Genomic DNA, 25,601 nt, shown 5'->3' with positions numbered 1-25,601 from the left:
CACAGTAATACAATTGCAATAACATTGTTTTACTTCATAGGGACATCAAGGTGGAAGTGGAAAAAATGGCTTACCTGGAATTCCTGGCACAAAGGTTTGTGAAGTTTGTAATTCGTTTCTATCCCTATACCCCATTTATTGTATCACAGAGAAAGAAAGAACTTGCATTTATATAACACCTTTCACACATCACTGAACACTGCACGACCAATGAATTACTTTTGAAGTGTAGTTACTGTTGTTATGCAGGTTAACATGCAGCCAATTTGTGCACAGCATGTGTAGTGTATGTGCCTTTAAGCCAGAACTACTTTTACAGCTCCTGTATACTGTAGTACCGGCAGTGACCACACCTGTATATAAGCTTTGCGCATGCCTCTGTACCCCCAGTCTTGAGACTACCCTCCTCCAGTAAAGACCTGTTTATTGTTAATGTACAGCATCCGTGTGATTATTTAATAACAGCATATCCACTGAACCATGGATCCAACAGTGGCGACGAGTGTCGATTCGAATCTACCTGCAACATAAAAAAATAAAAAAAATAGTCAAGGCCAGGAACACGGGCGTCGACCACGAGCAACTGCCCAGCAGTCAGGCAGAGATTGAACTTCGCAGGGGAGGCTGTGGAGAGCCGGGCTTGGTTCCCCAGCCACGACGAGCAGCAAGAGACCGATGACAGGTCCAGCGCAGACCCTTCCCGAGCAGCGGCGGCTGGAGCCGACCGACGGCGGAGAGAAAGCCGAGCAGCGTCGACGGGGTAAGACAGAGGGTGAAGAGCACAGGGCGCAGCCGGGGGTTGAACACCGAGCGGCGTCGAGAAAAAGAAAACAAACCGCAGAGAGAGAGGGTAGAGAAACAGCCGGGTTCTAGACTGAGCGGCGTCGAAAAATATAAAAAGAAGAACGCGCAGAGCACAGCCAGGGTTCACGGGCTGAACAGGGTCCGTGGGGCGAAGAAAGGGGAGCGCAGGAGACGCCATTGAGCCGCGGAGAAGAAGAAAGAGCGCGGGAGACGCCATTTTTAGAAGCCGCAGCGGAGGAGAAGGGCGAGCGCAGGAAGGAAGGAAAGCGCGGGAGATGCCATTTTGTGCCAGCGGAGAAGAAGGGGAAGCGCGGGAGGTGCCATTTTTGACAGTTAACTCACACCCAAGGATGCCGAAGAGTGGCAGTATCTCTACGTTCGACAATGAAGTCGAAGATTGGGCGACATATGTGGAACGTATTGAGGTGTACTGCAGGGCGAATGAAGTGCCAGATGCTAATAAAGCACTGGTTCTGTTAAATTCCATGGGTGCAAAAACTTATGGGTTACTCCGAAATCTAATAACCCCAGAGAAGCCGGTAAACAAGAATTTTGAAAGCATAGTAGAAATCCTACAGGACCACTTAAACCCCACACCGCTGCTGATAGCAGAATGATTTAAGTTCCATAAAAGGAACCAACACAAAGATGAAAGCAATGCTGAGTACCTAACGGAACTGCGCAAGCTATCGAAACACTGCCAGTTTGGAGCGGGACTAGCAGATACGTTAAGGGACAAGTTTGTGTGTGGGCTACAAAGTGAAGGAACCCAGAAACGGCTTCTATCAGAAAAGGACCTTACGCTGGACAAAGCTTTCAGTATGGCAGTATCACACGAAGCAGCCGCAAGGGGCGCTGCAGAGATACAACGGAGACCGCAAGAATATGGCACCAATGAAATGTCCTATGGAACAGGGAAGTGCTATCGCTGCGGCAGAGCAACACATGACCAGAAAGATTGTTGGTTCAAGGACCAAGTGTGCAGACAGTGTGGGAAAGCAGGACACATAGCAAGAGTCTGCAGGTCTGGGAAGAAAACCAACAGTAAGAAATCTCCACAGGAGAAGTACAAAAAGGTACACCAGGTGATGGACAGTGGTTCAGACGAACAGAAAAGTGACACAGACTCCGGAATCAAGGAGCTGGGTTGTCTGAAACGACATAAGGTAACAGAAATGGAGGATCACCAGACTATCTGGGTTACACTCAAGATAGACGGAGTCTAAGTGAAAATGGAATTGGACACAGGGTCAGCGCTAACAGTTATAAATCAAAGAGACTACAAGCGGCTATTTTCACACATACCCTTGAAAGCTACAGAGATTGTCTTGAAGACGTATACGGGGCAAAAAGTCTACCCCAAAGGAAAAATAAGGGTGAAAGTGACATATAAAGGCCAGGAAATACCTAAAATGGATATATATGTATTGCCAGATGGAGGACCACCACTGCTAGGACGTGAATGGATCCGGAAGATACAATTAGATTGGCATTCCATACAGGCACTGAAGGTTGAGGCCAAAAAGGATGACGACGTCACACCTGGACGACTGTCAAAAATGCTAACTGACGCAAAATAAGTGTTCCAGGAGGGACTAGGAACACTAAAAGGAATAACAGCAACGATTGAAATAGAGGAAAATGCAAGCCCAAAGTTTCTGAAGGCCAGATCAGTGCCTTATGCGATCAGACCAGCTGTTGAAGCAGAGCTGGAAGGGTTGGAACGTTCAGGAGTACTGTCCAAAGTGGACTGGAGCGAGTGGGCTACACCCATCGTTCCTGTAATGAAGAGGTCGTTGAGTAATACGCCTGGGGAACCAAAGAAGGTCCGCGTCTGTGGGGATTTTAAGGTGACAGTGAACCCAGTCCTTCACATGGTACAATATCCGCTTCCACGAATTGAGGATATTTTCGCCTCGCTATCTGGAGGTAAACGCTTCACCAAAATTGATCTAGCCCAGGCGTACTTGCAAATGGAGGTAGAAGAAGCTTCGAAACAATATCTTACGATCAACACTCATAAAGGTCTCTATCAATACAACCGGCTGGTGTTTGGAGTAGCCTCGGCTCCGGCTATCTGGCAAAGGGCGATGGATCAGGTCCTGCAAGGGATTCCAGGGACCCAGTGTTATTTGGGCGATATCTTGGTCACGGGCAAAAATGACGGTGATCACCTCGCCAACTTGGAGAAGGTGCTCACCAGATTAAAGGAGTATGGGCTACGAGCTAATCGCCACAAGTGCGAGTTTTTCCAGAAACAGATCTCGTATTGTGGCCACGTCATCGATGAAGAGGGGTTACATAAGTCCCCTGACAAGATTGAGGCAGTAGTCAAGGCTCCAGCACCGGAAAATGTGTCACAACTGAGGTCGTTCCTCGGGCTGGTAAACTACTACCACAAGTTCTTACCAAATTTGTCCACGGTATTACACCCACTGAACACCCTACTGCAAACAGGGGTACCATGGAAGTGGGATGACGAACGTAGACGAGCTTTCCAGAAGTGTAAAGAATTGATCACATCAAAAGAGGTGTTGGCCCATTTCAACCCAGCACTACCAATTCGTTTGGCATGTGATGCATCACCCTATGGTATTGGAGCGGTGCTGTCGCACAAATTCCCTGACGGGTTGGATAGGCCAGTAGCCTTTGCGTCTCAGTCACTAACCTCAGCTGAGCGCAACTACGCCCAGATTGACAGGGAGGCCCTCAGCCTAGTATGGGGAGTAAAAAAATTCAACCACTATCTGCATGGGCAGAAGTTCACCTTGCTGACTGACCACCAACCACTTGTCTCCATCTTTAATCCTAAGAAGGGCGTTCCAGTGACGACTGCACAGCGGTTACAAAAATGGTCCCTGTTTCTAGGGGCAAATCAATATGAAATAGAATATAAAGGCACGAAACAGCATGGGAACGCTGATGGGCTATCGCGCCTGCCACTGCCTACTGTGGAGGAAGCACCAGCAGTGGACCCTATCGAGATATTTTATTCGTCAATAATTGAACGATTGCCAGTAACGAACGCGGATATAGAGAAGGAGACCCGCAATGATCCGACGCTGTCTCGGGTATGTGAATTGATGGTGAGGGGATGGCCAACTCATGGCGACTCAGTGTTGCCAGCATTCTCATCCAGAAGAGAACAGCTGTCAGTATGCCAGGGGACAGTGATGTGTGGATCCAGAGTGGTGATTCCACCCAAGTTAAGGGAGAGAGTGCTAAATGAGCTACATGAAGGTCATCTGGGGGGAGTGAAAATGAAAAGCCTTGCTAGGGCTTATGTGTGGTGGCCGGGAATCGATCAACAAATCGAAGACCTAACTAAGAGCTGCTTAGGATGCCAGAAGGTCCAAAATGCACCACCACATGCCCCTTTACACCCATGGGAGTGGCCCTCCTCTCCATGGCAACGGGTGCATATTGATTTCGCTGGTCCATTCATGGACTCAATGTTCTTAATAGCAGTGGATGCTCATTCAAAGTGGCCTGAGGTGATAAAAATGTCTTCAACCACTACAGAGAAAACGATTGCAGTCCTACGGACCATATTTGCCAGAAATGGTTTGCCAGAGCAGATTTGCTCTGATAATGGACCACAGTTTGTGTCTGACGAGTTCCAAAAATTTATGAGAAGGAATGGGGTAAGGCATTACACATCCGCCCCGTATCATCCAGCCACAAATGGATTGGCTGAGAGGTTCGTACAAACCTTTAAGAAGGCGATAAAGGCCATGTGCGATGATGAAATTCCACTACAGCATAAGATGGACAATTTCTTATTAGCCTACCGAAACGCGACACATGCAGTTACCAACCAGACCCCAGCCATGATGTTCTTTAACCGAAGGTTGAGATCCCGTCTGGACTTGCTCAGACCAAATGTGCGAAGAAATGTTGAGGACAAACAATTCCAGCACATCAATGAGAAGCCGACAAGGAGCTTCAATGTAGGGCAACCGGTCTTGTCCCGTGACTATCGAACAGAGAAATTGCAACCCGGAACGATATGTACAAGGCAAGGGCCATTAATGTTCACAGTGGATGTCGGGGAGAACATTGTGAGACGCCACGTCGATCAGATCTTAGCGTCACAGGAACGCATCAACCCCATGTCTCGAGTACCTGGGGATGAACCAGACATACCGGTAGCATCTACCTCAGACCCAGTAGCAGTGGAACCCGATGAACTACCCGATGAAAAGGGGTCAGAATCGCCTCTGCACCAAGAACAAGAACCTCCGGAAAGGCGCTATCCCGAAAGGGTCAGGAAGCCGCCCCAAAGACTGAATCTATAAATGGACTTTTGTTGTTTAATGTACATGTTGAAATGTTAATTGTTATTTGAAAATTAGGGGTACTACTAATCTAAAAGGGGAGGAATTGTAATGTATGTGCCTTTAAGTCAGAACTACTTTTACAGCTCCTGTATACTGTAGTACCGGCAGTGACTACACCTGTATATAAGCTTTGCGCATGCCTCTGTACCCCCAGTCTTGAGACTACCCTCCTCCAGTAAAGACCTGTTTATTGTTAATGTACAGCATCTGTGTGATTATTTAATAACAGCATATCCACTGAACCACGGATCCAACAGCATGGTCCCACAAACAGCAATGAAATAAATGATTTGTGAACCAAACACCATGGCGAAAGGTTTTTTCTGTCTGTTATGTCTGGTGTAATTGTGAACACATTGGCCGGAATTTTCCCCTAAAAAAACGGGTGGGTTTGTAGCGTGGGGGCAGTTAAGTTGTTAAAAATGGGATTCCCGACCTGATCCCGCCTCCAACCCGCCCACTTCTGGTTTTGCTGGAGGTGGGATGGGGGGGCGGGCAGCCAACCCGCTGCCAGGGGGTGTTACCTTAATTTAAATATTGTAATGAGGCTGGAAGCCTCTTTTCCCCCTCCATTTTGAATTTAACTGCCTGTGGACGGGTTTCTCACAATCCGTGAAACCTGGCAGTTAAACCGAGGCAGGGACTACTGCATCGAAGAGGTAAGTGGCTTTATATCTAGCTCCTGGATCCAGGGTCCCTGCCTAACCCACCCCCCATAATGGGATAGCCCCTCACGAGGCCTCCAGTTGTCTTCCCAGGCTTCCGATCCCCACCATGAGGCCTCCTCCCCCCCTCCCCCATCACCAATGATGCTGAGGCCGGCCACAATCCTCCGGTGGCCAGCCCCGATCCACTCTCCCCCCCACTGATGCTCCAGCCGACCCCTCGCATGCCGATTCTCCATATCCCCGATCCCCGGCCGACCACCCCCCTGCCGATCTCCAGCCTACCACCCCTCTGCCGATCTCCGGCCGACCACCACCCCCCCACGAACCCCGATGCCGACCCATGATGCCAAATGCCGACCCCCCTCCCGCGATCCCCGACGCCGAATGCAGAGCCCCCCAACACCCTCAGACTGACCCCTCGCATCTGCAGGCCTACCCACCTCTCAATCTGGCTGGCGGCAGGCGGGAATACGAGGCCTCACATGCAAATCAGGCCCTGCCGTTAAATCTGTGATGAGCCTTAGCTCAGTGATAGCAGTTCTGCTTCTGAGTCAAAAGGCCATGGGTTTGACCCAAAAACCAGATGGTGAGCAGAGACAAGAGTACTGGGTTGAAATCCAGCGGGGGTACTCACGTCCGATAGGAGCAGAGTGCCCCCATCCCCATTGTAGCCCTGGCGATCAGCAGACCAAAGCTGAGTTGACATCCAGCGGGGGTACTCACGTCCGATAGGAGCGGAGTGCCCCCACCCTCATTGTAGCCCTGGCGATCAGCAGACCAAAGCTGAGTTGACATCCAGCGGGGCTACTCGCGTCCGATAGGAGCGGAGTGCCCCCACCCCCATTGTAGCCCTGGCGATCAGCAGACCAAAGCTGAGTTGATACCCAGTGGAGGTACTTGCATTCAATGGGATGTCCCATTGCATCTAGCCATCTGGTAGGGAGTTGTGAGTCAGACTAACGACCTGTCCCTATAAAAAGGGACTATGTTATGGAAACAGCCCAGAGCACCATCTGTCAGATGTAAAGCAGTGTAAGAAATGGGTTGCCTCATGTGCTTTTTGGCATGGAAGAGAAGCAGAAGTCAGCAATTATTCCTTATCTGATAAATATTGCAACATTATAATATTACTATCATCTCTAGTTGGGGTTAATTTTTACTTTGTGTGATAGTTTAAAACGGGTGATAGCGAATAGGCAGCCCGTTTTCTATCTCTCCCCATTTTTAGTTCCATTTTCTTCAACTTCAATTGGCTGCAGTAAGTAAGTCATAAAGCTGTAACCACAACTGTAAAGGAGTATTAGGTTGTTATACAAAAGGGTTACATAGTGAGAAGTAGCCAAAACTTGATCTGCTTATAGTAAATTTACAACAGCTATAAAATGCTGTTGCTGAGCTTTAAGATTATAATTAATTTGAAGAATGACAAATGTTGGGGATTCGGTAGGAAAACAATTAGAATACCTCGCTGTGTTAATTTATCAAATATTATTTTCATGAAGGGAGAGTTAAAGAGAGTGCAATGGAGATATCAAGAATGTTTAATCCACTGTGTAGTGCTTCGTCCAGGTGTTTGGCTGAGAGCTGGTGAAATGTATTTAGTGAAAGCCTGAAAGATCACTTCAGACTCTTTCAGCCTTGCCCATAATGGCCTAGTCGGTAAAGATAATGGGCCAGATTTTGTTGTTTTAATGGGTGTGCAGGAACAGAGAGACCTGGAGGTGACAAGGCTGTTAAAAAAGCATATGGGATCCTTGGCTTTATAAATAGAGGCATAGGGCTGGATTTTGTCAATGGGGACATGATGGAGGCGGGACTCCCACTTTTATGGGTTGTAGTCCCGCCTCCATCGATTTGTGGCCAACCCACGAGATTTTTCCCTTGATTGACCTTGTTGAGCTCATCAATTAAGGGACACCCGGTTATAGGTGACGTCAGGGATTGACATTTTATCTGTCAAGAGCTTTTAACAGATGAAATATCAGCGTTTGACAGCTCTGTGAAGCTGTCAAACACTGACAATCTGACTTCTAACTTGAGTCCTTCTCCACAGACTCAGTTAGAAATCTCTCCAGAACAGAAAGCAGAATGCTGCAGCTTTTGACAGCTCGCGGCCATTCTGCTTTCTGTGCCGGTGAGATGAGGGACTCCTGAGACCTGAAGGAAGGAAGCCTGCATTAGTAAGCAAAGATAAGTAAAACTTATTTAAACACTTTACACACACCAAACACACTTACCTCTGCACTCATGCACCCATCACTCACCTGAACACAGGACATCTCGAACCCTCCAAGCCCTTCAGCCCGCCTTGCTAACTTGGCGTGGTTTGGAGCCGTCGGGCAGCCCACACTTCAGGGCTAAAAATAGGGATTAGGCCAAAAACTGCCTGTTAACTACCTGTTAACAGGCAGTTAGTTGGCACTAATCCGCTTCCCGCCTCGGGGAGGCAGCTCCCAGCACAGGTCGGGTACCCGCCTCCTGGGAAACGGGCATGGAGGTGGGTTGGGGGCGGGAAGGGTTCGTGCCCCCCGATTCTGCAATTTTCCCCCCGCTCCCGCCTCCAAACCCGCCTCCACGGGGCTTGGAAATTCGAGCCCATAGAGTACAAAGCAAGGAAGTTATGCTAAACCTTTATAAACCACCGGTTAGACTCCAGCTGGAGTATTGTGTCCAATTCTGGGCACCAAACTTTAGGAAGGATGTCAAAACCTGAGGGAGGGTGCAGAGCAGATTTACTACATTAGTACCTGCGATGAAAGACTTCAGTTACATGGAGAGACTAGAGAAACTGGGGTACATTACATTCAGTCCCCTCATCTAAGTCATTGATATAGATTGTAAATAGCTGAGGCCCAAGCAGCGATTCTTGCGGTACCCCACTAGTTACAACTTACCAACCTGAAATGACCTGTTTATTCCTACTCTCTGTTTCCTGTCCATTAACCAATCTTCAATCCACGCTAATATATTACCCCCAATCCCATCAGCCCTAATTTTATGTAATATCCAAATACGCTACAGCCACTGGTTACCCCTTATCTACCCTGCTAGTTACAACCTCAAAAAACTCTAACAGATTTGTCAAACACGATCTCCCTTTCATAAATTCGCATTGACTACGCCCAATCATTATGAATTTCTAAGTGCACTGTTACCACGTTGTAAGGTTTCGCAAGAATTTTGAAAATCTCTACAGCTCCGAAGACTTTTTTTTGATTAAAGAAAACCTGGGTGGAATACCTTAAAAATCCAGGGCATCAAAAAATGGCTGTCAGACCTCGTGGCAGGAGACAAAAGGACAGCCTGCTTGTGTGTCTGCAAAGGATTTGGAAAAAAACACCAGCCTGTGCGAAATGCATGAAGTACTTGAGACTGTCAATCAACTGCAGTTCAGGAAGTTTCAAACCGCAGGACAAAGGGGTTGTTTGTTTACAGAACCCTCTATAATGTTGACAAAGGCTTAAGTACTTAAAGCTGTCAATCAATTGCGGTTGGGCTGACAATGGGTTTGTTTACAAACCACTTAGTGCTATTGGCTATTCATTTGTCCAGCACTTGAGATATCAGTAAGACATTTAAACTGAGTGAATACCAGTTTAAACAAATGGGGTAATACATTGAAACCCATCACAGTCAATGGAGACAGATCGATTCCCTTTTGTATAGCCCAGATACATCCGGATTTGGGCGCGAAGATTACGGCTCCCAATTGGGGTATATAGATAGCCTCTCGGGAAGCCATTCTCTCTCTCTCTGCCGCCTCATCTCCGTGCTCTGCCTACAGAAGAACAGCTAAGTGAGCCCGCCCAAAAGAAGTGGAATACCAGCAGTTACTTTGAAATACTGGGGTATCTCTACTTCGGGGCGGTGAAGAATACAGACCGCAGGGGCACGGAGCAGACGTTTCACTGGTGAGCATAGATTTTCTGACCCATCACAAGGCAACCTAGATAGGTATTAGGGGTGGGAGTTAAGGGGAATTTTTGTTAAAATTGTAATTTTAGTCAATTTTCCCTCGTTGTGTCTGTTTTCTCCTCCTGTATTAAGTAAAAGAGTGCTGCACTAGGTAGAAGTGCTGTATTAAGTAAAAGTGTGCTGCACTAGGTAAAAGTGCTGTATTAAGAAAAATAGTGTTCTACTAAGCAAAAGAGTGCTGTAGTAAGCATAAGTGTACTGTATTTGAGTAATAGTGCTGTATTTAGCATAGGTGTGCTGCATTGATTATTTTCAATTTATTTCCTTTTATTTCAATAAATACTGGTCTTCTTTGCACCCAACCACGAGTCTTATTTTGTCTACATCGCTACTGAATAAGTCTGGCAGTCAGAACCAAGAAAAGGGGAGCGATTCGAAACCGCACGGGGCTCTGGAGCAGCCCAGATACTTCTGACTGGCCAGAGACAATTTCTACAACGTCCCTAATAGATTCTTGCATTTTCCCTGCTACTGATGTCAGGCTAACTGGTCTATAGTTCCCTCTTTTATTCCCACATTACAACAGTGACTCCACTTCAAAAGTACTTCATTGGCTGTAAAGTGCTTTGCGATATCCGGTGGTCGTGAAAGGCGCTATATAAATGCAAGTCTTTCCTTCTCTTTTTCTTCTCCCTCCTTTCTTGAATAGCGAGGTTACGTTTGCTGCCTTCCAATCTGAGCTGAAGTTTGAGTTGCAGACACCTACTGCAGATGTGGTTGTCTGGGATCGCAATACTCTCCACAAACTCCCACATGCTGCAGTTGAGGCACACCACCTACACAGCCATCCCTATATAACCTTGTTTTGTTTATTTAATTATTTAATTAAAATTAGGGGTTTCTTTTTAAACTGCTCCGATTCCTGCACTTTTACTCTACTCTGCTCCTTGTTTATTTGTTTATTAGCTCCTTTATTTTGTTATTTACTTAACTCTTATTTATTATTTATATATGTCAGATTTTAATTTAATGAAAATTCAGAACCCTTTAATGTTATCCTCTATTTAGTTCATTTAAATTTTATCCACCTAGATCTGATTCGTTAATTAAACCACTAAACTTAATTATATAATAAATTGTACACTTGACTTAGTTATGAAATAAATTAATTACTTAGCTGTAGCTCCTCAGACTCCACCACTTATCTGACGTCACTTTTTCAGATGTAGAATTTTTTTTCAGACTCTTCCCTGTGTCACAAACAAGCCTCTGCTCTCCGCCACTCCTCCCATGCTTTATGGCCCCTGTTCTCCGCTGCTTCTCCCACCCTTTATGGCTTCTGCTCTCCGCCACTCCTCTCGCGCTTTATGGCCTCTGCTCTCCGCCAGTTCTCCTGCGCTTTATGGCCTCTGTTCTCCGCCGCTTTTCCCACCCTTTGTGGCCTCTGCTCTCCGCCACTCCTCTCGCGCTTTATGGCCTCTGCTCTCCGCCAGTTCTCCTGCGCTTTATGGCCTCTGTTCTCCGCCGCTTTTCCCAACCTTTGTGGCCTCTGCTCTCCGCCACTCCTCTCGCGCTTTATGGCCTCTGCTCTCGGCCAGTTCTCCTGCGCTTTATGGCCTCTGTTCTCCGCCGCTTTTCCCACCCTTTGTGGCCTCTGCTCTCCACCACGCCTCTCGCGCTTTATGGCCCCTGCTCTCCGCTCCTCTTGCGCTTTATGGCCTCTGCTTGCCGCTCCTCCCACGCTTTATGGCCTCTGTTCGTACCTACTAAACAAATACAGAAACTTTAGGCCATTCAATTAGGCCTCTGTTCTCCGCCGCTTCTCCCACCCTTTATGGCCTCTGCTCTCTGCCATTCCTCTCGCGCTTTATGGCCTCTGCTCTCCGCCATTCCTCTCGCGCTTTATGGCCTCTGCTCTCCGCCACTCCTCTCGTGCTTTATAGCCTCTGTTCGTACCTATTACAAAAATACAGAAACTTTAGGCCATTCAATGCATTTCAATGGTGAGACAGACAATGAGATGGCGCTTTTGCGAAGCTACCAGCAAAGTGGAGCAACTCGGACAGCAACTTTCAACCGCGCATCTGCCCCTCGCCTGAAGTTGCTGTACCATTTGTGTATAGATAATGCCATTAGCCATTTTGACAGCAAAATCTGGCCTAATATGTGATGTAGTGCTAAACCATACTGACTAGAGGATCCCAGGTTTGGTCGACAATCTGTATTTACTGAGCAGATCTCAGACAATGCAGCAGTTGGCATTTTACACTATTATTGACCACTACTGATAAAATACACCTTTTCCAAACCAAATAACTTTCAATAACCAATATAGCATCAGAAAATAATTATGGAGTAAAAAGTTCCGAAGATTGTGGCTTGCTACTGATGCATATAATATTAATTATTTAATATTCTCACTTTATTTTGCTTTGGTGAAGGGGTAATCCTATGTGGCAACTGGTTTGGATTATATTGTTAAAGGTCCTGTAAAGAAATCATGAAAAACATTTCAAAAATAACCTTGTGTTTCTTATTTTTTAGGGAGAACCTGGAAAGGTTGGTCTCCCAGGATCGGATGGAATGGCAGGACGGCCTGTAAGTACATTTAAGACATACTAATTAGAAATTCAACTCATAGATATACTGTACTGCTTCTTTCCTCAGATGCCATAGGGGTAAAATGGGCCTTCAGCAGTAGTGCAAACCGGGTGATAATGAATCGTCAGCATGTTTTACACTCTGTCTAATTTTCAGGCTAGGGGTAAAGTGAGCTACCGGTTTATTATTGCCCATTTTGGCACTACCACCAAAGACCAATTTTAACCCCCCCATAAGTCTTAATTATAATAATCTATATCTATCTATCTTCTATCTATATATATATAAAACGGTTGGTCCATCTGTCTTTCTGTCTGTTTTTCTGTCTGTCCAGCTATACAATCAAAAGTTATAGAGCGTACCTACACATATGTTATATCAAAAGAAAGCTTATCATTAGGGGACTCTAATAGGCATATTTACTTTTTTGTCAGACAAAAATTGTTCAGACAGTATACAAAAAAGTTTTAAAAAACGGCAACATTCCGCTCATTAGCGTTGAGTGACGTGATGGTTGACCAATCGTACAGGGGATTAACTTGATGGTTGACCAATCAGTGCATCACGGGGGGCATTTCATTGCGTGTGTGGGCGGGCCTAATCCTTCTGAGCTGAGGTGAGTGGCGACCATCTTGATTCCTAACTCTTGATTTATTTTTCCCACTTTGTGTGTGTGTGGAGGGGATTTTGGGAGTGAGTTGAGGTGGGGAAGGGTTTCCCCGGTGGCGGCCATCTTCATTCCTAACTCTTGATTTATTTTTCCCACTTTGTGTGTGTGTGGAGGGGATTTTGGGAGCGAGTTGAGGTGGGGAAGGGTTTCCCCGGCAACCGGGCCCGGGCCTGGGCCTCTCTCACAGCCTGTAGCCCCTCAGGAGGGCGGGGGTGGGGGGAAGAAGGTTTTCCCCGGCAACCGGGCCCGGGCCTCTCTCACAGCCTGTAGCCGCTCAGGAGGGCGGGGAAGGAGGGTTACCCCGGTAACCGGGCCCGAGCCTCTCTCACAGCTTGTAGCCGCTCAGGAGGGGGGGGGGAGGGAGGAGGGTTACCCTGGCAACCGGTGGCGTCTCACTCTCCCCCCCCCAGTCTCTCTCTCTCTCTCTTCCCCGCGCAGCCCGAAAGCCCGGGGGAAGAGGGAAGCGAGCAGGTGAGCGGCGGCGTCTCTCTCTCCCCCCCACCGCAGCGAAAGGCGTTCGCCTGCCGCCCGGCCAACCGGGTCCAAAGGCCCGCCGCGTTAACGATGAGGAACCCCGGGCTCGCTTCGGAGCGATGGGCCCCCGGCCTCCCGATGTCGGACTAACTCCGTTCTGGTACCGGAAAGGAGGGAGAGACAGGGGAGGGAGGGAGAGGGGAGGAGGGAGGGAGGGAGGGAGAGGGGAGGGAGGGAGGGAGAGGGGTGAGGAGAGGGGCAGGGAGGGAGAGGAGAGGGGAGGGAGGGAGAGAGAGTAAAGCAGGGAGAGACGGGGCAGGGAGAGAGAGGGTGAGGGAGGGAACGAGTGAGGGGGTGGGACAGGGAGGGAGAGCTCGCCTTCCTCCTTCCTTCCTTCCTTCACAGGGGTCCATCGGGCCAGGCCTGAGGCACTCCTTCCTCCACTCTCTCTCCAGGCTAATCCCCAACTAAATCCAGCAGCCTCTCTCTCTCTCTTCCCCCCCATCTCTCTCTTCTCCCCCCCAGTCTCTCGCGCTCTCTCTCTCTCTGCCCCTCTCTCTTTCCCTCTCTCTCTCTCTCCCCCCAGTCTCTCTCTCTCTCTTCCCCAGTCGCTCTCTCCCCCCCAGTCTCTCTCTCCCCCCCAGTCTCTCTCGCTCTCTCTCTTTCCCCCAGTCTCTCTCTCCCCCCCTTCCCCCCAGTCGCTCTCTCCCCCGTCTCTCTCTTCTCCCCCAGTCTCTCTCTCTCTCTCTTCCCCCAGTCGCTCTCTCCTCCCCAGTCTCTCTCTCCCCCCAGTCTCTCTCTCTCTCTCTCTTTCCCCCAGTCTCTCTCTCCCCCCCTTCCCCCAGTCGCTCTCTCCCCCCCGTCTCTCTCTTCTCCCCCAGTCTCTCTCTCTCTCTCTTCCCCCCAGTCGCTCTCTCCCCCCAGTCTCTCTCTCCCCCCCAGTCTCTCTCTCTCTCTCTTCCCCCCAGTCGCTCTCTCCCCCCCTTCCCCCCAGTCGCTCTCTCCCCCCCAGTCTCTCTCTTCTCCCCCCAGTCTCTCTCTCTCTCTCTTCCAACAACAACCTGCCCTCAAAAAACCCTCGGCACCGCTGGGCACTCCAGCTAGTTCTATATAAACAAATAGTTTAGTGGTTGATAAGCAATTCTTAATTCATGTAGAAGTGTATTATATTTTTGTATCTTTACACTTGAAATCTCATTATAAAATCTTAGTGAGCACTCTTACAAACAATCATTCCCTGGATTTTAATGCGTACAATAATTGAACATTAATATGACATTTATCTTTCTAGAATTTATGGCACATGATCATTTAATATGGTATTATACTATTTTCCATTCTCCTTTGTTCCTCTGGTTCTTTTCATTTGGTCAAAAATAATATTACCTTAGTTTAATCCAGGTGCACAAATCATGACTATAGAGCATTGTAAGACTGGATCCTGTTAGTCCTTTTAGGCACAGAGTTATCCTCACTTGTGCCTGGAACAAAGGAAAGGCCCATCTGAAGGCGAATGACCTTCAGTTGTAGCACTACCAATTGCTAGAGCCAATGATTTGAAGTTGTAAATCACAGGATGATCTTTGCTTTTGAGCTATTGTAGAAATAAATTACTATCAGATGCCATTGCTAACAATGGTGTGAGCATTTCTATCCCATTGCCTTGTATGTTATGCATAAATACTTAAGTTAATGCCTACAAACACCAGGAAATATTGTAATATTAGAGTGGGTGATTCCCTTCATATCAGTTTGCCAACTTTGCACTATTGAACTAGATAGCAAATTTCATCAGAAGGCTAAATTGTTTCATTAAAAATGTTGGAAATATTTATGGTTCATAAATTGTTATAGCACATGATATGCCTATCAATTAGTCCAATAAAAGGCGACGAGTTAAGAACGTAACTGAAGGTTTTTATTGGCTAAATAACAGAGCCCACCCTCGTGGGTGATCCGATCCAACAGGGAGGAATACTAGCCAGTCAGCTACCTTTATACCTGGGCAGGTAATGGGCGGAGTCGGAGGTGGTCAGCCCAGGTATAACAGTGCGACAAGAGGCGACCTCGTGTAGTGATGTGACAGTGAGAACAGTGAGAACAATATACAGTGATAACTATAACAGTGGTTTACCACATTCACCCCTTGTTTAGATTAGAGTCCGGCGGGGTGAAGTGTATTACCAGCTCTGGTATGTCAGTCTGTCCGGAGGCTTCGTTAGCCTCTCCGATCGTCGCAGCGGCGGTGTTACATTATCCGGTGTTAAAGCTGGTGTCTGCGTAGTCGGCAAAGGCTCGTGGGGTTCCGGCATGCCGTCTACCTCGGCTGGACTCGGGGGGTTGGGAGGGGGGGGTGAGGGTGCGAGGTCTCGTAAGGAGACAGTGTCCTCCCGTCCGTCTGGGTAAGCCACATAGGCGTACTGGGGGTTGGCGTGCAGGAGGTTCACCTTCTCGACCAGGGGGTCCGTTTTATGGGCCCTCACGTGCTTTCGCAGCAAGACGGGTCCCGGAGAGGTCAGCCAGGTTGGTAGGGTGGTTCCCGTAGTCGACTTCCTGGGGAAGACAAACATTCGGGCATGGGGGGTGGTGTTAATGGCAGTGCAAAGTAGTGACCGGATGGAGTGCAGCGCAATCGGGAGGACCTCTTGCCAGCGGGAGCTTGGGAGGCCCTTAGACTTTAAGGCTAAGAGGGTGGCCTTCCATACCGTCGCGTTCTCTCTTTCCACCTGGCCGTTCCCTCGGGGGTTGTAGCTGGTGGTCCTGCTTGCTGCAATACCCCTCTCCAATAGGAACTGACGGAGTTCCTCGCTCATGAAGGAGGCGCCCCGGTCACTATGTATATAGTTCGGGAACCCGAACAAGGCGAAGAGTTTGTTCAGGCATTTAATGACCGTGTTACTGGTCATGTCTGGGCAGGGGAAGGCAAAGGGGAAACGGGAGTACTCATCAACGATGTTGAGGAAGTACACATTACGGTCGGATGACGGTAGGGGCCCCTTGAAGTCGATGCTCAGACGCTCGAAGGGGCGGGTGGCCTTGATCAGGCTTGCTCTGTCCGGCTTATAGAAGTGCGGTTTGCACTCAGCACAGATCTGGCAGTTCCTGGTCATGGTCCTGACCTCCTCGATGGAGTATGGCAGGTTGCGGGCCTTAATGAAATGGTAGAGTCTGGTGACTCCGGGGTGGCAGAGGTCATTGTGGAGGGTCTGAAGTCTATCACTTTGCGCGCTGGCGCATGTAATGCGTGAAAGAGCATCAGGGGGGTCGTTCAGTTTACCGGGCCGGTACAAGATCTCATAATCATAGGTGGAAAGCTCGATTCTCCACCTCAAGATTTTGTCGTTCTTGATCTTGCCCCTCAGCTTGTTATTAAACATGAAGGCAACCGAGCGTTGGTCGGTGAGGAGGGTAAATCGTTTGCCTGCCAAGTAGTGCCTCCAGCGCCGTACTGCCTCCACAATTGCCTGGGCTTCCTTCTCGACCGACGAGTGTCGGGTCTCGGGGCCCTGTAGGGTCCTTGAGAAGAAGGCTACCGGCCTACCCTCCTGGTTAAGGGTAGCGGCTAGGGCGAAGTCGGATGCATCGCTCTCCACTTGGAAGGGGATTGACTCATCCACTGCGTGCATTGTGGCCTTGGCTATGTCTCCCTTAATGAGGGAGAAGGCCGCGCACGCCTCTTCCGTGAGGGGGAAGGATGTGGTTTTCAGGAGGGGTCTGGCTTTGTCCGCATAATTGGGTACCCATTGGGCATAGTAGGCGAAAAGCCCCAGGGTTCTCCTAAGTGCTTTTGGACAGTGGGGGAGGGGTAGCTCCATGAGGGGGCGCATTCTTTCGGGGTCGGGGCCGATGACTCCGTTCTCTACTACACAGCCAAGGATGGCAAGGCGCGCTGTGTTAAACACGCATTTCTCCTTATTGTAGGTGAGGTTCAGCCGTTGGGCCGTACGGAGGAATTTCTCCAGATTCACGTCATGGTCCTGCCGGTTGCGGCCGCAGATGGTGACGTTATCGAGATAGGGGAAAGTGGCCTGTAGTCCGTTCTGGTCAACCATCCGGTCCATCTCCCGTTGGAAAACCGAGACCCCGTTGGTGACACCAAAGGGGACCCTAAGGAATTGGTAGAGGCGGCCATTCGCCTCGAAGGCGGTGTACTGGCTGTCCTCCGGGCTGATGGGGAGTTGGTGGTAGGCCGACTTGAGGTCGATGGTCGAGAATACGCGGTATTGTGCAATCTCATTGACCATGTCCGATATGCGGGGGAGGGGGTATGCGTCCAGCTGGGTGTATCTGTTTATGGTCTGGCTGTAGTCGATAACCAGGCGATTTTTGTCACCGGTCTTGACTACCACCACCTGGGCACGCCAGGGGCTGCTGCTCCCCTCAATAATGCCCTCTTTCAGGAGTCGCTGCACCTCAGAGCTAATGAAGGCTCTGTCCCCAGCGCTGTACCGCCTGCTCTTAGTAGCGACAGGTTTGCAGTCGGGGGTGAGGTTAGCGAACAGGGAAGGTGGCGGTACCTTGAGGGTGGATAGGCTGCAGGTGTTACGCGGTGGGCGGTTTAACTTTCGCTGGTTGTCGACTGTGAGTGGGGGGAGGGGTCCACCGTATGCTAGGGTTACACTTTGGAGGTGGGATTGGAAGTCCAGCCCTAGTATGACGGCAGCGCACAGCTGGGGGAGTACGAGGAGTTTAAAATTTTTATACTCTGTCCCTTTAACCGACAATGTCACGACACAGTAGCCGCTGATGTCTGTGGCGTGCGACCTCGATGCCATCGAGATGCGGCTGCGCGTTGGCAGGACGGGGAGGGAGTAGTGGCTCACCGTGTCTGGGTGGATGAAGCTCTCCGTGCTTCCGCTGTCGAACAGGCAGGTCGTGGCGTGGCCGTTGACTTTGATGTCCATCATTGAGCTGGCCAGGTGGTGCGGGCGGGCTTGATCCAGGGTCATGGAAGCTAGGGTGTAGGTGAGCGCGTCGTTGTCATGACAAGATGGCGGCGAAGATGGCGGCCCCCGTAGTTCACATGAGGCTCTGTTTAAATCGTTTGCCCCGCACAAAGATGGCCGCCCCTGCTGTTCCCATGAGGCTCTGCAGGCTTCGGCTGCCCCGCACAAAGATGGCCGCCCCTGGTTTTCCCATGAGGCTCTGCAGGCTTCGGCTGCCCCGCACAAAGATGGCCGCCCCTGGTTTTCCCATGAGGCTCTGCAGGCTTCGGCTGCCCCGCACAAAGATGGCCGCCCCCAGGGTTCGCATGAGGCACTGCTGGCTTCTGAGGATTTGCTTCTGCAGGCCTTGGAGAAGTGGCCTTTCTTGAGGCAGGTTTTGCAGGTCGAGTTTTTGGCTGGGCAGCGCGACCTCGGATGCTTCTCCTGGCCGCAAAAGAAGCAGCCAGCGGCCCGATCGGGGTTGCCTGATGTCGGGGCCGGTACCGGGGCTAGCGGGCCCGGTCGGATCCGTGATGCAGATGCTGAGGTAGGTCCCGGGGGCAGCGCTGTGAAGGGTGGTGGGGTGGGGGTCTGGCCCGAGTCCCAGGGTCGCGAATAGTACCTGGCAAACGCTTCCTGGTCTTGCTGGGTGGCCTCTAGGGTGAGGGCGAGGGCTTCGGCCTTGTCCAGGTCTATGTCCTTAGCTTCAAGCAGTCTTTGCCGTGTGTAGTCGGAACGTAGGCCTCTCACCAAGGCGTCGCGGACATTGTCTTCCATGTTCGCAGTAGCCGTCACCGCTTTAAAGTCACAGTTCCTGCCGAGTTGTCTCAGCGCTCGTGAAAATTCAGCTATCGATTCTCCTGGCTGTTGCTGGCGAGATCTTAAGAGATGCCTAGTGTACATGTAGTTTACCGGGCTCCGGTACTGCTGTTTCAGTAGGTTGATGGCGTCGTCGCACGTAGTCATGTCCTGGATGAGTGTATATACTCTCGGGCTCGCTTGGGCTTTCAGGACTCTTAGTTTGGATCTCTGAGGGACGACGGCTTCCTCCAGGTACGATTCGAAGCAGTCCAGCCAGTGTTTGAAGTCGTTGGCTGAGTTTGGTGCCTGTGGGTTTAGATCCAGGTATGGTGGTTTCAAGGCTTGCAGCCAAGCCGGCTGGTGTGGCCCGTTGTCTGGAGGCTGCTGTTGCTGTGCTGCTGGGTGAGCTCCTTGCTGTTGCTGTTCATTATCAGACATCTTTAAAATTTAGTCAATAAAATTGATATGCCTATCAATTAGTCCAATAAAAGGCGACGAGTTAAGAACGTAACTGAAGGTTTTTATTGGCTAAATAACAGAGCCCACCCTCGTGGGTGATCCGATCCAACAGGGAGGAATACTAGCCAGTCAGCTACCTTTATACCTGGGCAGGTAATGGGCGGAGTCGGAGGTGGTCAGCCCAGGTATAACAGTACGACAAGAGGCGACCTCGTGTAGTGATGTGACAGTGAGAACAGTGAGAACAATATACAGTGATAACTATAACAGTGGTTTACCACAGCACATAACTAAAGATCTTTTAAATTCAGTTTTTAATTGCCATGTTTAAGCCCGGGTTTTTAATTGCTTTTTGTTTGCTTTTCCATGCCTTTGTTACCTCTAGACTTGACTATTCCAACATACTCCTGGCTGGCCTCCCACGTTCTACCCTACGTAAACTTGAGGTCATCCAAAACTTGGCTGCCCGTGTCCTAACTCGCACCAAGTCCCATTCACCCATCACCCCTATGCTCGCTGACCTACATTGGCTCCCAGTTAAGCAATGCCTCGATTTTAAAATTCTCATCCTTGTTTTCAAATCCCTCCATGGCCTCGCCCCTCCCTAACTCTGTATTCTCCTCCAGCCCCACAACCCCCAAGATATCTGCACTCCTCTAATTCTGCCCTCTTGAGCATCCCTGATTGTAATCGCTCAACCATTGGTGGCCGTGCCTTCTGTTGCCTAGGCCCTAAGCTCTGGAATTCCCTCCCTCAACCTCTCCGCCTCTCTACCTCTCTTTCCTCCTTTAAGATGCTCCTTAAAACCTACTTCTTTGACCAAGCTTTTGGTCATCTGCCCTAATTTCTCCTTATGTGGCTCGGTGTCAAATTTTTTGTCTTATAATATGCCTGTGAAACACCTTGGGACATTTTACTACATTAAAGGTGCTATATAAATACAAGTTGTTGTTGTTTTGTTTCAGTTTTCATTTTTAGGAGAAAATCACATGATAAAAATTGAGCCCTTAAAACCGGGATAAATTCTGTGAAAATCAGGTAAAAAAAAATTATTCCAAACAATGCTAAAACTCAAGAAATCTGAAAGATAAGTACAATCAGGCCAAAGGAAATCCTACAGTAATTCACTTAGATCATGGCCACTACTTATATGGGGGGCCATCATCTGATGATCATTTAACACCTGAATAGCTTTTTAAATTCAAAGTAAAGTTGTTTATTTTTGTGGCTCCAAACACTTATCTGCCACTATGATAGTGGAATAATAATATTTATTGAAGAATTGTGCAGAAAGGAACAGTTGCGATCTTGCTTTTAGTAAACAATGCCTCGTGTGTGACCCGAGTCAGGCTTCGATTAACGACCTCAGTCATCAGGGGACGATCAACGTAGTAACTGTGTCAGTGCACTGATGTCCTTCCTCTATAAGTAACTAGGAATGAAAGACGTAAAAGGCTGCAGTACAAAGACTATTGTCCTTGGAGCAGTACCTAAAAATGATCCAGATCCCCTTAAAAAAAAATCCAAATTGCACAGCCCTCCTTTCTTTTCCTTGCGAAAATCTGATCCAAAGGGGCACACGCATCAAATCCATGATGCCACCATGGCACGCATAGCATACAACGAACATACTGACATCACAGATGTGCATTTCCAGACCAGATTTTTGCTAAGAAAACAATGGGAAAGTTCGGGAAGATTTTTTCCTTAAATTCAGGAAGAAATCGTTTTTTTAAAGAACAATCCAATTGGTCCCACTCCCTGCAATTTTTTCTCCTTCAAGTACTTATCCACTTCCCTCTTGAAAGCTGCTATTGAGTCTGTATCCACCACCCTATCAGGCAGTGCATTCTAAATACTAACCGCTCATTGTATAAAAAGATTTTTCCTCCTGTCGCCTCTGGTTCTTTTGCCAATCTCCTTAAACCTGTGCCGTCTGGTTATCGACCCTTCAGCCATTGGAAACAGTTTCTCTTTATTTACTCTGTCTAAACCCTTCATGATATTAAACACTCCTATCAAATCTTATAGCCTTCCCTTTAAGGAGAACAGCCCCAGCTTCTCCAGACTATCCACATAACTGTAATCCCTCATCCCTGGAACCATTCTAGTAAATCTCTTCTGTACCCTCTTTAAAGCTATTTAATACATAGACAATGAATAACAAAATTATATTCTATGCTAGGCAGTACAAGAGTTCTGCCTTGTTTATTTGTTGTGTAATCATTGGAGGAATGAATCCTGCACAGTGTACCTAAATTCCCAGAATGCAAACAATGTCCTTCAGTCAGCTGTACTAAAGGAATATTTTTCTCTAGCTTCTATCATCTGCTAACCAGTTTTCAAAATTATTTGAGAAATGCCAGAGGACAAATTTAAAAGCATTATTCAGATGTATTTAATGTTTTTTTTAAAACAGAGGCCACGATCTTGCCGACCGAGGCAGGACCGGGAGGGGAGAGATCGTTGTCGGGCTATGAGCCCCGCTGGTGTCTACATCCCGCCTAGAAAAAGATTTTCCATTAATGGGCCCTGTTAAGTCTGCGCTTCGCGTTCCCTGACCCTATAACAAGGTGCGCATCAGGTGACGTCAGCGCTGACGCTTCTTTTGCCGCTGGGGCAGATTCCCTTTGCTCAACCACGTACTGATTTTAACCTCAGTGAAGGGGGAATTGCAGCAAGCTTCCCTTCGCTCCTGCAGGGCTGGATTTCTCTTACCATCTGGTGGGAGGGAAGAAGTGGCTTTAAACAATGCATGGTCGTATAAAATAAAACTTTTATTATTATTACATAGAGTCAAAAAGTTAATTAAACTGCAGATTTCTGTGAATATTTATTTTGCTGTGGCAATATGTATAGCAGTAGTATCATAATAAGCAAAGAGATATCATATTCTACTGCAGAGAGGCTGTTAAGCAAAGAGTCAAACAGTTGTAATATACTGAAGCTTTCAAACTATTTTCAGTCTCTGGAGGCTCATCAATATGGTCATCGTATTAATTTCTGGATCTGACTGAATATATTTTCAGAGGCAGAGGAGAGATTTCCTAGTACTTGAGCTAGTAATAACATGTTTACATGGGCCAATTTGTACCCAGATTGACTACTCCAGTACAACCTTGGCAGTGTAAACATCAAATTCTATCGTTTGATCTCATACTAGCTGAAAATGTACTGCAGAGGGATGAATTCAGGGGGAAATGGAGAGTACTCCCAAGCCGAACAGCAAATGAAACATGACCCATTGCCCAGGGATCTATTTTTTATTTCATTTGGACCATCAGCACCATGGTAAAAAAAACGCAATATGTTGCGACTTCTGTATCTTCTATGAATTTAACATGCACACACTATGGAGGTAATTTTAACCTAACCCGACCGTCGGGATTCTGACGGGATTGGTGCAACACTGGCTTTACACCCTGCTCGATTTTACTCTCCATTGGTGTCAGTGTGAGCGGTACTGGGCGAGGTGTAGCACCGGCACTCCACCCAATTTTACTCTCCATTGGTGTCAGTGTGAGCGGTACTGGGCGAGGTGTAGCACCGGCATTCCACCTGATTTCATGAGTTTCCCGCCCGGGGAGTTAGGTTAAAATTATATGTTGCCTGGCATAGAAATTCCTCTGGCCTCTGGAAATGTGATGGGGCAGAACTTCCACCCAGCAGCCTGCCTGGCATTGATCATGTCCCCAATCTTGGCAAAGGAGTCATTAGCATAGAAGGGATTGATACTCGCACCATTTATGGTGCTCTCTGAGGTTCACTCCACAGGGCCTGGAATTCTCTCCAGCCTGGCCAAATTGCCCCAAAAAAATAGTTGATCCTGACCATATCCTTAGCTAAGTTACTGCTTTCGTAATGGCAGTCGAAGTCTCTTGGCCTCACTTATGGCTATTGTACAGGAAATACGTTTGCATCATGCAGGTTGCCTATATAGTGGGTGGAACTGACAGGATTTGATTGCACAGAATGTGCCGCCTCTTACAGTGATGTCACAATGGAGGCGGGCAGGTAGAAGAAACGTCCAAGCCCCCTCCTGTCAGACTTTGTGGGGTTATTTTGGTGAAAGAGTGAAAACAGGCGCTAAATGAGTACTGTGCTGATAAGACACGCCTGTTTGAAAATCTGGTTTTAGCACGCTATTTTGGTCCTAGTTGCTGATTACCATAATTTGAACTTGCCTGGAGGTGCTAAAACAGAGACACCTGCAGGTTTAGCACTCAAGCGCTGATTAGACGCAATTTTCGCGGAGCAATATATATGGGCCCCGATTTTCTGGCAGCCGTCGGGCGGCTTTTCATGCAGCCGGGGGCCAAAAATCTCTGAAAAAGCGGGTCGCGACCCCCCCCCCGCCTGATTCCCCGCCCCGTCCGACTTTCGGACCGCTGTTTCTCTGCGACCCGAATCAGTCCCGCCCGCCGCTGGCGGGACTGGCCGTCGGAACACTAATTACCACTTATTTCCATGTTTAAGCCGATTTTCAGGGGCCGTTGCGATTTTGTGGGGTTCCCCACGCTAAACATGCCTGCGGGGAACCCCGCTGATGAAACCTGGCGTGAAGCTTGCCGGCTTGCTTGCTGTCAGCTGCAGGTCATTCGGGAAAACTGCGATTTAAAGGGACAGCATTTGTTTGGTGAAGGACCTTGTTGCAGCAGGCTTGGGGCTACTTCTTCAAGGCTTAGGCACAGCTGTGGAAGGTTGGAGCCTCACACACTTCTCCAATGTGATCTCCTGGGAAGCCCCTCTCGCCACCCTCACTCAGCGCTTCCTCAGCGGAGGCATCTACGAGAAGCATGGGATGCCTTTTTTTTCTTCCCTTCTTGCCATTAGTGGATCTCCAGCAGCAGAGGCGGCAGCAGCAGAACCAGGAACAGCAGGATGAGCACCAGGAGCACCAGGCTGCTGCTCACAGTTGGCTGTGGTTGTTGGAGGTCATTCATCTCAATCACATGACATCGCTGCAGGAGCTCCTCAGGGCAGTGTCCTAGGCCCAACCATCTTCAGCTGTTTCATCAATGACCTTCCCTCCATCATAAGGTCAGAAGTGGGGATGTTCGCTGATGATTGCACACTGTTCAGCACCATTCGAGACTCGTCAGATACTGACGCAGTCCGTGTCCATATGCAGCAAGACCTGGACAACATTCAGACTTGGGCTGACAAGTGGCAAGTAACATTCGCACCACACAAGTGCCAGGCAATGACCATCTCCAACAAGCGAGAATCTAACCATCTCCCCTTGACATTCAATGGCATTACCATCGCTGAATCCCCCACTATCAACATCCTGGTGGTTACCATTGATTAGAAACTGAACTGGACCAGCCATATAAATACTGTGGCTACAAGAGCAGGCCAGAGGCTGGGAATTCTGCGGCGAGTGTCTCACCTCCTGACTCCCCAAAGCCTTTCTACCATCTACAAGGCACAAATCAGGAGTGTGATGGAATACTCTCCACTTGCCTGGATGAGTGCAGCTCCAACAACACTCAAGAAGCTCGACACCATTCAGGATAAAGCAGCCCGCTTGATTGGCACTCCATCCACCACCTTCAACATTCACTCCCTCCACCACCGGCGCACTATGGCTGCAGTGTGTACCATCTACAAGATGCACTGCAGCAACTCGCCAAAGCTCCTTCAACAGCACCTTCCAAACCCGCGACCTCTACCACATAGAAGGACAAGGGCAGCAGACGCATGGGAACATCACCACCTACAAGTTCCCCTCCAAGCCACACACCATCCTGACTTGGACCTGTATCGCTGTTCCTTCACTGTCGCTGGGCCAAAATCCTGGAACTCCCTTCCTAACAGCATTGTGGGTGTACCTACACCATATGGACTGCAGCGGTTCAAGAAGGCGGCTCACCACCATCTTCTCAAGGGCAATTAGGGATGGGCACTAAATGCAGGCCTAGCCAGCCAGTGACGCCCACAT

General features: G+C 48.8%; 1 protein-coding gene across 1 annotated transcript in view; it reads left to right on the top strand.

The window, feature by feature from the left end:
- Positions 1-25,601, top strand: part of col21a1 (collagen, type XXI, alpha 1) — a 639,396-nt gene that overhangs the window by 352,862 nt on the left and 260,933 nt on the right. Inside the window, exons 16-17 of the mRNA XM_085996520.1 lie at positions 41-94; positions 12,272-12,325. Coding sequence (XP_085852646.1) covers positions 41-94; positions 12,272-12,325 — 108 coding nt within the window. The remainder of the gene's footprint in view (positions 1-40; positions 95-12,271; positions 12,326-25,601) is intronic.

Source organism: Somniosus microcephalus, chromosome 9 (genome assembly GCF_052327205.1).
Source record: "Somniosus microcephalus isolate GS21.2 chromosome 9, FLI_Smic_1.0, whole genome shotgun sequence".
Taxonomy (NCBI): domain Eukaryota; kingdom Metazoa; phylum Chordata; class Chondrichthyes; order Squaliformes; family Somniosidae; genus Somniosus; species Somniosus microcephalus.
This window is presented reverse-complemented; position numbering and strand designations above follow the sequence as displayed.